Source organism: Pundamilia nyererei, unplaced genomic scaffold, assembly GCF_000239375.1.
Source record: "Pundamilia nyererei isolate P.nyererei 1_Seehausen unplaced genomic scaffold, PunNye1.0 scaffold00033, whole genome shotgun sequence".
Lineage (NCBI taxonomy): Eukaryota > Metazoa > Chordata > Actinopteri > Cichliformes > Cichlidae > Pundamilia > Pundamilia nyererei.
Window position 1 is genome coordinate 4,031,554 of NW_005187434.1, and position 13,216 is coordinate 4,044,769.

General features: G+C 42.0%; 1 protein-coding gene across 1 annotated transcript; it reads right to left on the bottom strand.

Annotated features, from left to right (window-relative positions):
* Positions 1 to 517: 517 nt before the first annotated feature.
* rflna (refilin A) lies at positions 518 to 8,732 on the bottom strand. The gene is made up of 4 exons (XM_005729566.1): positions 8,446 to 8,732; positions 7,991 to 8,334; positions 3,763 to 3,872; positions 518 to 3,659 (listed from the first exon to the last, which is right to left on the bottom strand). The coding sequence occupies exons 2-4, from the start codon at positions 8,207 to 8,209 to the stop codon at positions 3,326 to 3,328; spliced, it is 663 nt and encodes a 220-aa protein (XP_005729623.1). The 5' UTR covers positions 8,210 to 8,334; positions 8,446 to 8,732; the 3' UTR covers positions 518 to 3,325.
* Positions 8,733 to 13,216: the final 4,484 nt, after the last annotated feature.

Here is a 13,216-nt window from a genome sequence, read left to right on the forward strand (position 1 = left end):
ATTAAAACCCTGCTAGAAACAAATAGAGGAAAAACTGTATTCTAACATTAATTTTGGGGTGAGCCTTCCCTTTTGGTGGTTTGTTTAAAAATAATAAATGTACAGTTTGGATTAACACACTAAAAGAAAAAGCTTGTTATAGATGAGGTCCTAAATGTGAAAGTGCGGTCAGGCCCCGTTTGCTGCCTCGCCACGGGAGAGACTGATGAGGCGCCGAATGATGATGTGGGCTGCAGCAGACTCCCATCCAAAAACCCGCACCAACACTGGCAGCAGCAGCTTATGTTATTTTTGCTGCAGTCTGATATTTAAAACCAGCCGAGGATGAACATGCGGAACGATCGCCACCTTGATTTACAGCCTCTGCTCTTGGACAAGGCTTTAAAAACATTAACATTACACTCTGCCTGATGGACAGGCCTCGACTCTATTTTAATGGGGTACAGTCTGTCAAATAGAAACACCTGTTTCTGTTTCCCGTGATCACAGATGAGCAACAAAAACAACAGAAGTAAGGTTTGGGAACTGCTTGTCTTTTATTCCATCAGGATAATCATCTTTTGTTTTAAATTACTTTCTTCGATCAGAATAACAACAATGATTGGCGTACAAAAATAGAAAGAGAATTGCGAAGTGCCTCGATACCACATATACAACAGGAAAATATTTTACAGTAACAAAAATCAAGTGTTAGAAAACACACAAAGGATCTCACATAAAGCCACCAAAGTATTACACTCGACACTGGTCGACTGTCTCTCATTATCCTCTGACATTTCACAGGCTGTCTCTGACATTTCTCGCACCATCTGCACGTTGCAAAACTCGTAACATCTTCCCGAGGAGCTTTGTTTTGTAGAAAAAACCCGTCTCCTGAACAATTTCCTCAGCCGCTCTCTATTTTTTTACTTTGAAAAGAGCAGATCTGCTTGTCTCGTCTCTTCTCGCCCTTTATATTTGTTTCTTCCTCTCTAAAAATACCCCCATCTTACAGTACTGATGCACTGCCTCGGCTTCGTGCACGCCTTACTTTTCCGTTTGACACTTAACCCGGAGGCTATTTCAAACTGTGAAAATAACAAGAAAACCTAAACTGACAATCAACAACACACACTGGCAATGACTTAAAATTGATACCTAAGAAAATTTGAGGTAAAGTCTGAAGTTTCAATATTTGCCATGTTCAATAATTAAAACATGTACATATATTTATATTAGACACACATAAAGAAATAGATGAAACCCTCCATGGAGAAATGTGGCGTGGGTTCACTGCTTCACTTTTGTGAGTTTTTGTGCTACCATGGATCTGAAAAAAGGAAATGCTCAGTTTATTCTAGACTCGCCTAGTTAATTAGAGTTTATTAAATAAAGTCTGCACATCGGTGACAGAGGTTTGATTTCACAGGCTAGTTTTTACTAAATATCTGATAAACAGAAACAGTGCTCTGTTTTCTTAATTAAATGTTACTTTAGCTTAGAGCCCGACTGATACCGGATTTTTAAGACTGATACCAGTATCGGGTGATTTAAATATCAGATATCCCGATTTATCGGCCAATATTTTTTTTCTTCTCAGACACATAACTTTCTCAAAATTCGCAGATTTCCTTTCCCCCCCAACTTTTCACATTTTTTCCTGTGTAGTTATTTATTTACTTGTCTGCTGACTGCTCACATCAGCTGGTTGTGGAGTTTGATCCAGTGCCCTGCCTGGAGGAAAGCTGCAGACATAGTTTGCCCTCTGGTGGACAAACTGTGCAACAACAACCACAACATGAGTTCAACTTAAGAGCGTTTCTCCCGTTTCTTCCTTGCTTTTCAAATGTGTTTATCACAGATAAGTCTGCTAATATCAGCTGACAGTATTGGCAGGACTCTAGTTTAGCTTGTTGTGTAAGACTGGCTTTTTGGAAGGTATGCTACAAGTTGTGATTCGACATCAAAGATTAAATCGATTATTATTCTTATTATCACTTAAAAGTATGGACGGTTTTACTCGCTAAGGTATTCCTCAATCTTTAAACGAAATCACTTAACGAGCTGTCTTTCATAGTGTCCGCTGCCACTGAATGTGGAGCAGTGTTGGCAATAACACGAGGAACAGTTAAAACAGATGTAAGATCACCGCACAGAGTGAATTTGGAAAAGCTTCTTGTTTTGTAGGCCTAACAGAGAAGCAGATGAGTGAGCGCCACTGTACAGTTTGTTCTGTACTGAGAATTATGACGAGGGAGTGTTACATACTTCAGTCTGATTGTTAAAAGTGAACTGTTTGAAAAAGACAGGGGGAAAAAAAGGGAATCACTGTTGAAGGTCCTGATCTCAGTTATACTGGAACTACAGATGATGTGGTCCTTTACCCACACTTTAATTCACTTTCTAAGCATTAAACTCTTAATTTATTGCTAATTTATTTATTCATTTTTGTTTTGCAGCCCTTCAGCACCTCCTAGAGAGCAAACAAGGACCAGTCACCAAAACTGCATCGTTGACTGCACTCACCAGCGCGTTTGTTTTATATGAACAGCTGTCGTGGTCCGACACAGTTAAATATAATGCTACAGAGAGTTTTTACGGAGATCCCATGTCTCCTCATATATCCTCTCTAACTGTGTTGTTTTGATAAAAGCCTTAGCTCTCTCGATCAAACTGCACAAGCTTGAATTGAAAGTGTCCAATGATAAGCGAGTGCGCTGCCTCAGTGTGCAGTCTCACTCAAAATGCTCTTTGGTCCAAATTTTCATACGCAGTCCTGAAATTCCCCCGTGCTGTGCCAAAAGCCCTTGGAGAGAACTGTGATATATAGAAAACAAGTGCAATAAAGCCATTATTTAGAAAGCTTTACATTGTGTGTGACTGATTTTTCAAAGGCTCGGCTGAAATCCAAAACACGAGTCATTCTTGATTTTTCTCTATATACACAGATATCTACATTCTGATCATTGCCATCACTGAGGTTGCAAAGGAACCCGAAGTAGTGCGAAGGCCACTTGTCAGCGTTGTAATTAAATAAGACATTAACCACCGAAGCGCAGCTTTGAGCTGCCAGAAACCCAGCGCCCTTCCTTTTAGAGACTGCAACAGTAGAAAATCTAAATATAATCAGGTTATTAAATGCCACTGCAGTTTCTTCCATGGCCAGTAAAGGTGAACAGAGCAGGGTTTTCATGGAGTCCAGATATTGCTTGAAGTATTTCCCTCTCAGTGTGGGCCTTTGTGAGTTTTTTTGTCCTTGAAATAAAAAAAGAAGAAAAAAAGAGAAAAGAACCAGGACGATCACCAAATAGCTTTTGTTCCTGTGCAGGCTGATGCAGTCCAGACCCTACAGGTCCTCTGTGTAGATGATGCAGGGACTAGTATCCTCACTTGACTCCAGTTTCACTGTGGAGACATACCAACGGCGGGAGCCTGTGGCGTTGTAGTTGAGCGTGGTGCGGTAAGTGTTCTTGGCATGTTTTGGGTAGATTATGGTGGTGCTCTGGTAGCTGACGGGCCTCTGCCGGGGCTCCAGGTACACCTGGGTTTTGTAGCTCCTCCAGGTGCAGTTCCGCACCGCCACCACCGTCTCGCTGAAGGACGTAGCCGTGGGAACGGGGGTGCAAAACACCCGGTCGCGGTAGTGCTTGTCGGAGTCGTACTTGACCTCAGAGTTACACCTGAAAACGACAAAGTGGCTGTTAAGAAACTCACGTGAAGTGGATCAATAAAGAGATGAAAGAGGATGCAAAAACAGTGCCACATCTTTACATGCGCCCTTACTTGATTTCCTTCTCTGGTTTGGGGTTGACCTCGATGCTTTCTCCAAAGAACACGGGGTGCATGCGAGTCTTGGGGTCGGTTCCCGTGGAGTTCAGCAGCAGGTAGGGCAGCTGTGCAGAGAAAACACGGGTTACAATCTCACATATAAGCAAACAATCATCCCAGATAAGAAATCCCAAAAGAGCCAGTTCAAATCACTGGAGTCCCCACCCTGTTTCTTCTCAACCTCGCAACAACTCTCCTTTTTAAAGGTACAGGCCAGTACTACAACAATTAGACCAGAAAGACGACAACAACACTTTCACTCTCCAGCCTGTCTTTATCAACAGGAAAAGCTGTAAAACATGTTAAAATACATTTAAAAGTTCAAAAACGTAGCCCTCCTTTTCCTGCCCTTATGTTCCAACATCCCAGCTCTAAGGAGGTTAACACACCCACACCACTGCTGGTAGAGATGCAGCGTGTTACTCAATGTGCTTTTTAAAAAATGAGTTTAGATTACAAAAGGTTAGCTGCACTACCTCGCATGCATTAATTATGTTGATTGAAGACATTTTCTTTTAATCCATTAACAAATTTGTCCCCATATCCTCCTGAAGCTAAAGCTGACTTCTTACTGAAGTCAAAAACGCTCCAATCAATACCTGTACAGTTTATTGGCTATATGTTACTACACAGGGTTGTTCACGTTGTTATGACATGTGGAGTACAACACTCCTCTTCCAAAAATCACGCATATAAACATACAAATTTGAAGTATTGTTTTAAGCACACCCCCATTATTTGGTTTTGTTGTATAATTTGTCTGTTGAAGCTCTGATTGTGACTTGACCTCTGACCTACAAGACTGGCCCCCTCTGGAGCCTTCAGTGGACACAAAAGCTGGTACAGCAACAATGCAACAAACCCTTTTCTGTACACGTGCGATTAAAACTCTAACCCCGTCTGAATCAAACCACTCCACAACCGCAGCTCTGCTCCCTCTCACATTACACAGGAGAAGCTGTCACATGCTGCGGTTTGGACTGCACATGCCGCTACAGGGGACGAGCGAGAGAAGGCCAAGGACGCTGCAGATCACCGCGAGAAGCTCGTCTTACCTACAGCCTACCATCATTGCCGCGCGGGGCTGTCCGTACGACGGCGCCGCGCTTCAACAGCTGCCACGCAGCAGCGAACAAAAAGCCGAACTTCAGCCTGGTTCGTTTTTCTGCTCTGTGACCTGGAAACAGCGCGCGAGGGTCTGATTGTCTTTCCACCGCTGCTCCAGCGTGGAGAGCATTCCAGGTATTTCGCCGCAGACGGTGCGCTCTGGCAAGGTCTGCAAAGCAAACAGTTGTGAATGGAGGGGAGGCCTCCTCCAGGCGCCGTATCCCCGAGCATGTACACACAGCACAGCACCCCCCACCACCACCACCCCACTGGAAGCACATATCCACGTAAGAAGAAATAGTGTGCAACTGAGTAACCCACACAATGCCGAGCTATGGAGAGAAACGCCAACCCAAACACAGACTTCCAACTGTAGGCTGTTTGTTGTAGCAAAGTCTGTGTTTGTGTGGATGTTATCCAAATATCAATAGTATTGATACCAGTGCTGGTATTGGTATCGGACTGATACTAGCCCGGTAGGATCGATACTTTGTTTCTACCTTCTGAAGCCCAGATTCTACTTGGCTGCAGACACAGACACGGACAGCTGGAGAGCTGACAGCCGAGTAGTCTCCAAAAACATCCAGTTTCAAAATGCATGTTGTCTAAACTAATTATTATGAAACGTAAATAACTGCATTGTCCTAAAATCATGACACGCTGCTCTCCTTTACATAAGCTACCTTTATAGATTTGAAGTATTGGTATTAGTATCGACACTGACCCTGTATTCACTTGCTATCTGATCGATACCAAAATTTGCTGAATTGCACAGCAGTAGAGGCATTAGAGGCAGAGCCAGGCTCATCAGTGTCCCACAGAAAGCCAAATGTAAGAAAAAGTCATCTGTCTCCTTCCTGTCCTTCCTGTCTAATCCACCAGCAGCTGGAGCCACCTCCTTGAACTGGACACGTCCACAGCCTCTGAAATACACGCGATTACACGACCACGCATGTGCTTTTCATGCATCCTGTCGCTCCTGTAAATCTCTTCACACATAAAAAGATGCAGATATAGGAATAATTATCCTGCATCTGCATGAATTTGAACCACGTTTGAAAACGGACGAAGCTGGCTGAGCATTTATCTGTGTTTAATTTGAGAAGTGAGAGGTCATCAAACACTTATGCAATGGCCTGAGGTCGCTTTAGCGAGCCCCCCCTGCACCTTCGAAATAGAACCAGAGGATTATTCTTAGGTAGCATATAAAAACAACACAGAAATAGATTTGGAAGGAGTAAAAAGACAACAAACAAACAAAATTCGGCGCATAGTTACACCTCCTTTCATCCTGCCAGCAGATTTATACTCAGTAAACTTGGGGAAACTGTTTTTTAGATAGAAATATTTGACTCGTTTAATTCAAACAGGCCCACAGACAGAAGCGGGAGCAGCTCCTTTCTTTAAAAAAAGAAAAAGAAGAGGGAAAAACCACAAAGCGGAGGAGTCACTCTAATCCAAACCTCCAGAGGATTAGATGATCGTTTTTTTTTTGCTTCACGTCCCAGCACACACCAGTTTCGTGCACCTCCCAGGATGCAGCGCTGCATTTCTGAGGCTTCTTTTGAAACACTTTAAAAGCCACCTCAGCCTGTGCAGACATGTTCTTAAGACTTTTGGAACTGGGAGTGACCTGGAAATGATTTTCAATCAAATCAGCCTCGTCATGTGATTCACTGCAGGACGTGCCAATGAAAAGCGTTTGCCTTGAAAGAAGAGACAATGTCTCATGTTATGTTGCTTACCCAGCAAAAAAACAAAACAAAAAACAAAGTATTGCCTTAAACTGCAATGTCTGACTCATTTTGCACATTTGTTTATCATATAGGCAGGAAGCTATTTAGGATTTTCAGATAAGACAAGAAACAGCAAAGATCAAAAAGGCTATATAAAGACAGAGTTTTTATTACTTCCACATTTAAACTCATTGTGAACAGCATTTAATGCAGAAAGATGCTGGCTTCCAGATGTCCAGATGGTTTTTTTTAGTCTTCAGTGATCTTTTTGGTGATTTTTGAGGTTCTTGGATACCCTGCAACTTCATTTTGATGCTTCTAATTCTATTCTTTTTAAGGAGCTGGGCTTGTGAGTGTTCAGAGATTGAGCAGGACTAGCAAGATATGGACAAAAATATTAATATTAAGCAAGAGATCAAAGTCAGAGTAAAATAGCCAAATAAATGAGTGTTTGAAATGGACAGTTTTGCACCTGTAGGGGACTGTCTGTACATATTTGTGCTACTGACTTTTCTAAATCCCCCACCCCCCATGAGAATGCAACATAACAGACTGTGAAGGCTAATACTGCACATAGCTTTAGGATAACAAGCAAAACAGGTTGAAGTACCGCCCTAAAAATCAACTAATTTGAACCAGCAGGTTTCAAAAAGAGGGCACTGACCTGCTGCTGACGGTTAATTTACAGGATTAAAAGTCTGGTTTTCTGTCTACAAGTTCACAGTCGCGATCCTGTAGCAACAGCAGACTCTGAGTAAAAGCCTGATCCAAGGGTTTTCATATGCAAATCCTCAAATACCATTATTATTTTGATCACATTTGACTATTTACTGATCTGCTCAGCCTGCCACCTTCATTCATGCTGATGAAGTAACGGTGTTAATAAGTGTCATCGTTCTGAGGGAATTCAGGAAAGGACCCCTGGGAGTCCCTGGGCCCTAATTTCGTAACAGGGTTAGACTCAGGGCCCAGCTGATGCACGAGGCTGAAAAAATAAAAACGTTTTACTGTATTGTGGAGGGCCCAGTAGCAAGAGTGCAAATTCATAAGTTTGCAACTGAATTCCAGAAACACACACTCATAGAGAAAGCGAGAGAGAGCTTCCAGATGTTGTGTGAGGGGGACTGATGTGAAATCTGTTCCTGGCCAAAAGCTAAAATGACTTTCAGGTTTTCAGTTTCTCTTCCTTCAGCGTCATTACTGAAGATGAACTCCTTTGTCCTTTAATTCATTGTGTCACTGAAGCATCTGAGTGCAAAATTGGGCACAAAGAGCAGGAATAAGTGTCTCCGCTCACACGGCGGTATTAAAACAATAAAGTGCAACAGTTTGTTTCTTACCAGTTTCCCTTCTCTGCTTTCCTTCTTATAATATCCATGATGGCTTTCGACGGGCGTCGTGCAGCTGCCCGAGCGCGACTCGATCAGAGCCGGAGAAAGCGAGCAGAAGGGCGGACTTGGACTGGGGGGCAAACCCGAATCTGGACTGTCGAGCAGACCTTCCCGGTTCTTTCCTTTGAGGCTGTCATCCATCGCTTGTAAATGTAGGTGCCCCACCATTTCTGGGACGGCTCAGTTATTTAAAAAAAAGGAAGCCCAGTCGCACTCACAATACTTTTTTCTTTCCTTGAAGCGCTCCTGAGTCGAGCAGAAACAATCCTGTGCGAACTCTCTCAAGAAGACTTCTGCAAGTGAGGAAAAGAAAAAAAAATCAGGGAATGACATTTAACCACTGGCCACAGGCTTTGGACAAAACCCTCAGATTGATATCAGCTCAGCTTCAAACTTTACTGTACCTGCTCGGTGTCAAGTATCCACTTTAATCCGGAAAGATATTCCAAATATGCGCGAAGAAGTCCGAAACAAACACACGGTGGCCACGGACTCAGCTCCAACGTGAAATATTATGTGATTTATAATTAAAAAAAACCAACCAAATAAACAAAAAAACAACAACTATGTAGTAAAACTCGCGCAAAAAAACAAAGAGTCGACAGCGCGTCTGGCACCGAGCTGCATGAGAGCTCCTCTGCTCTGACCGTGTGTTCCAGTATGTGTGCGCCCTGTGTGTGCGCGCTCTTCACTGGAGAGCTCCCTCTTAATGATCCTGCCAGGCTTTTTTCGGCCCCCCCTTCGTACCTGGATCTAGTCCAGCCCTCATGATCTGGATCACTTCCATGTACAACCGACAGGGGCGAGCACATCCTCCCTGCTCCTCCCGTACACTTTGGCTGGTGTGTTTTGCGAACCTGCTGACGCACATTTAAGCAAATTATCTAATTTCCTGACTGCTGCAGTCGCCGATCTGCTTAGATATATTATAATTAGTAGGTAGGGACAAGTAATTAATCATCCGCTAGTAACGAGAACAGATGCTGTGATGGAGTCGTTTTATAATGTTGGCGAAGAAGAAAAAATTAAAAACAAATAAGTATAATAAGTAAATTGTTCTGGCACTTGTTCAGCGTTTGCACTTGGTTATAACTAATAATTAATTGTAAGTTAATGATATACGACTTCAGCAAAGCAACCCTTTTATTAATTATTAGCACCGTTTCGTGGCAATTCATGTAGTAGTCATCCATCCATCCATCCATCCATCCATCTTCATCCGCTTTGTCCGGGGCCGGGTCGCGGGGGCAGCAGCCTAAGCAAAGAGTAGTAGTAGTCACAAAATGCGATTTTGTGCGTCTATGAGGATGCATGGATATTCAGCAGGACTGTTTCGGTTGGAAGCATGTTTGTATTTTTTGGAGAACTCACCCAAATAGTTTTGTTGCCTCACCCTAACCAAAGAGAGAGTGAAAAAAAATGTAAGCATAAGAATAAAATGGAAGAATTTCTGACAGTAAATTATTTCCCATTCATTTCCCCACGAGGCCTCGCTTCCTGTCTGCATTCATGTCATGAAAAAAGTTCAAAAGTGTCATTAAAAACGAATAAATATATAAAATTTCAACACTATTTTAGATCATTTTTTGGAGATTAAGTTGTATTTGGATAATATGTACTTGTGAATTGGTCATTTACAATTAATACGTGCTACTCATATTTTGCAAATCAATAAATCAGTCATTGATTTATGACTGAAGTTAAATAAAAATGCGTTTAGAAATTCTCCTTCATCATCTACACCATTGCCAGCTTATTTTGTCACAGGCCTCTGCAGGGCCCAGTAGCCATTCATACATAAAGAGTAACTGGTGTAAGTCCTGTCTGTGCACTGAGCAGTCAGCACTGTAGTTTAGTTTGCTGTTAGCAATGTTAGTATACTGGGTGTTATCCATTTTTTGTGTTACTGCTGTGATTCATCAGGTTGAAACTTGTATTGCTGACATTTTCTTGCAATTTCACCAACATGAAAAGATATTTTTTCCAAGTGTATTTTAGATAACTTCAAAAGTCTTTTTTTCCCACTCCAACCCTTTTCAAACACACAATGCCGGTATTGTTACAATATTTTTCCCCATAATCTTGTTTTTCACTGTGAAACTTTCTAAATACTTTCATGCTAAAGCTTTATAAACTTTTTAAACCAACCACAACGCCGACTTTTAGCCTTTGAGACTTGCATATAATGTTTAGTATCCTTTATAGCTTTAGAAAAGAAAGACCTCTCTGAATTCTAAGTCCCAGTTAGGTTGAAGATGAATAAAACCCTCTTCATGTGAAACACATCAGTGCAATCTTAAAGACAACCTTGGAGAGAGGAATGATGGTGGGGTCAGAATGTGGGATATTTTTTTGCAACTCTTTGGAACCTTACTAATAACTGAGGACCATTTAAAAGCCACACTCTACCTGAGTATTGTTGCTGACCATGTCTATCTCTTTATGAGGATAGTGTACCCATCTTCTGATACCTACTTACTGCAGGATGACAGTCCATGTCACAAAATTCAGATCCTCTCAAACTGGTTTCTTGAACATAAAAATGAGCTCCCTGTACTCAAACGGCCAATAGAGCACCTTTGAGACGAGGTGGAATACGAGAGTTGTGTTGTGGGCGTGCAGCTGACAAATCTGCATCAACTGTGAGACTCTACCATATCACTATGGACCAAAATCTCTGAGGTATGTTTCCAGCACTTTACTACATCTATGCCATGAAGAATTTCAGCAGTTCTGAAATCAACAGGGGGTCCAAGCGATGTATCTAACAAAGTATTTTGTGGATGTAGACATGTGTAGGCATGCATTTGCAAAAAGGAAGAAGAAAGAAGTCGGACAGCTAAACAAAATAGAGTTATCTACCATCGTTTTTGACACAATCTGTTTTGAAAACATGCTCTGATAAGACCTGAAACCTCCAGATATGGAAAGCTTTTCACACAAAGCTATTCAAAAGTTCCCCAGATATATTCAAAGATAATCCTGTCCCGTCAAGAAGCATCCTTGTGCCAGTCGTGTTTAGTTAAGTGAAGAAATGCTCAGTCAGCTGCTTTGTTTAAGCAGTTTGCTTTTGTTTGGAAAGCATTTAGTGAGGAAAAGAGTGATTCATTATTTTTCAGGAGATCTGTGTGTCTGCGTGTCTGTAGCTATCCTTCCTGGTATATTTCAGGACTGGGTGGAGACGGGTGGTAACTCTCCATCCAGCAGCAACCAAATGAGTTGCTCTCACACACACACACAGACACAAACAAAGCAGACCTGAGTGAACAGGCAGCAGTCACTGTGTCAGACAGAGGAGACTGAATTGAATCCTTGTTGATCATTCCCTCGAATAACATCTGCACTCTCTGTTCATACTCTTACAAACAGCAGCTCTGCCAAAAGGGAAATCAGAGCATAAATAACAGCCAGTGTAGAACTGCACAGACTCTTAAGTGGCTGATTGTATCTTTGATGGTCCAGCAGCTCTTCATGGTGATTACCACAGATTTCCAGGAAATCATGCATGATGGTTTTTTTCCCCTCCTTGTTTGTTTTTTCAGTTCTCATAAAAACTGAGATAACTCTGTGTTTGCCTTTGTTGTCTGGAAGATATATTTAATGGCATGCCTGTTAAGCCTGCACAGCTGTAATCTTGTTTGCTGAGAACTGTTTTCCCTCCTCCATGTATTCTGTTTGGAAGCCGCAGCAGGAAACCGTGGAGAGAGGTTTTTACTAGCATTCCCCGCATCAGGTGTGTTTTTGTATCATCGTGTCCATCCTTAAGAGCCCAGTGATGCTGATCCTCAGACATTCCAAGGATTAGTGTGGAGATCTGGTACAGATTAGCCGTAAAACACTGGGACCCAGATGATGAGCACTTTCGTGGGTGCAGGCATGTCTGTGAGCATGCCGAAAGGAGGAGTTGCTCAATTGCAACCTCAGCGAAGGATAACCCAGAGAACTGTGAAAATAACAGGAGTGAGCATGGTGGAATTTTATCTTGGTATTTTACACATGGGTCGGTTTCTCCATGCTGCATGTGGACGCATTGATAGATCAGTTCAAACCCGCAATCAGCCTATCTAATTCTAGTCTGCAAGTGAATATCTGAAGCTGTCTTACATATAGAAATGTGGAATCGAATAGTTTCATGAGAACTGGGTTCTCAGGTTGAGGTATGGACTTTGGGTCAATGCTGTAGATTTGCTGCAGTGCCGGTTGCATGACAGTCTTGGCAAATCTTTAGCTGTCAGACAGATGACCTTATCTTTGATTATAATACTTTTGTATTCAGAGGAATTCATTGTAAAGTCAATGACTACAAGGTGTCCAGGTTCTGTGGCTGCAAACAAGCCCAAATCATCATCCCTCCACCACCGTGCTTGACAGTTGATATAAAGTGTTTATGCTAATTTGCTGTGCGTGGCATAGCAAGGTGTTTATGGTCAGACAGAAGTCTTGTGGTTTGTTCAAATTCAAGTTTGTAAGTCGTTGCAAAGGCATAAACTGTGAGATAATAATAGTATAACTAAATAGCAACCAGAAAACCTTGTTGTTATTTGGATGAACTGATTGCAAAGTTATTAAACATCCTCTTTAGAAACCTATTGATTAGGTTCTTATAGACTTTTATGACTATTACATTAATGTTGTTTTGTGTATCTATGTTACAAATAAATCTGAGACAGTTTGACACAGTTTAGCTTCATTTCTAACACGCAAACACAACATCAGAGCTCATTTCCCCGGCATATTTCCATATTTCAGTGCCCATTGTTTGGTTTTACAGGTTTTACAAAGAGGAAGTTAGTTCAGCTGACAAGAAGGAGGTTACTTTATGACCAAACTGAATGTATTTTCCATGTCCTTCATCAGGGAGATGATTAACTCCATTATTATGTTTGGGGACGGCAATTTGCATACCTGTTTTATCCTTTCAATTTATTCTGTAAATGTTATCTAACAGGCACCTTTACCATTTTGACCCAATTCTGTTGGAGCTGATTGAAGAGTTCTGCAATCAATATTCTTCCCGGGTTTCTGAGTGCTTGGAGATCCCAGGAGGCGTTGAGACAGACACAGTGGGGGAGGAAAGTCAAGCTGTCGGCTGATGATTCATTTTTTTAAGTACTCCATCATCCTTCCCCCTCACAGGGCAATCATTCCTCACATCCTGCCACACACACACACACA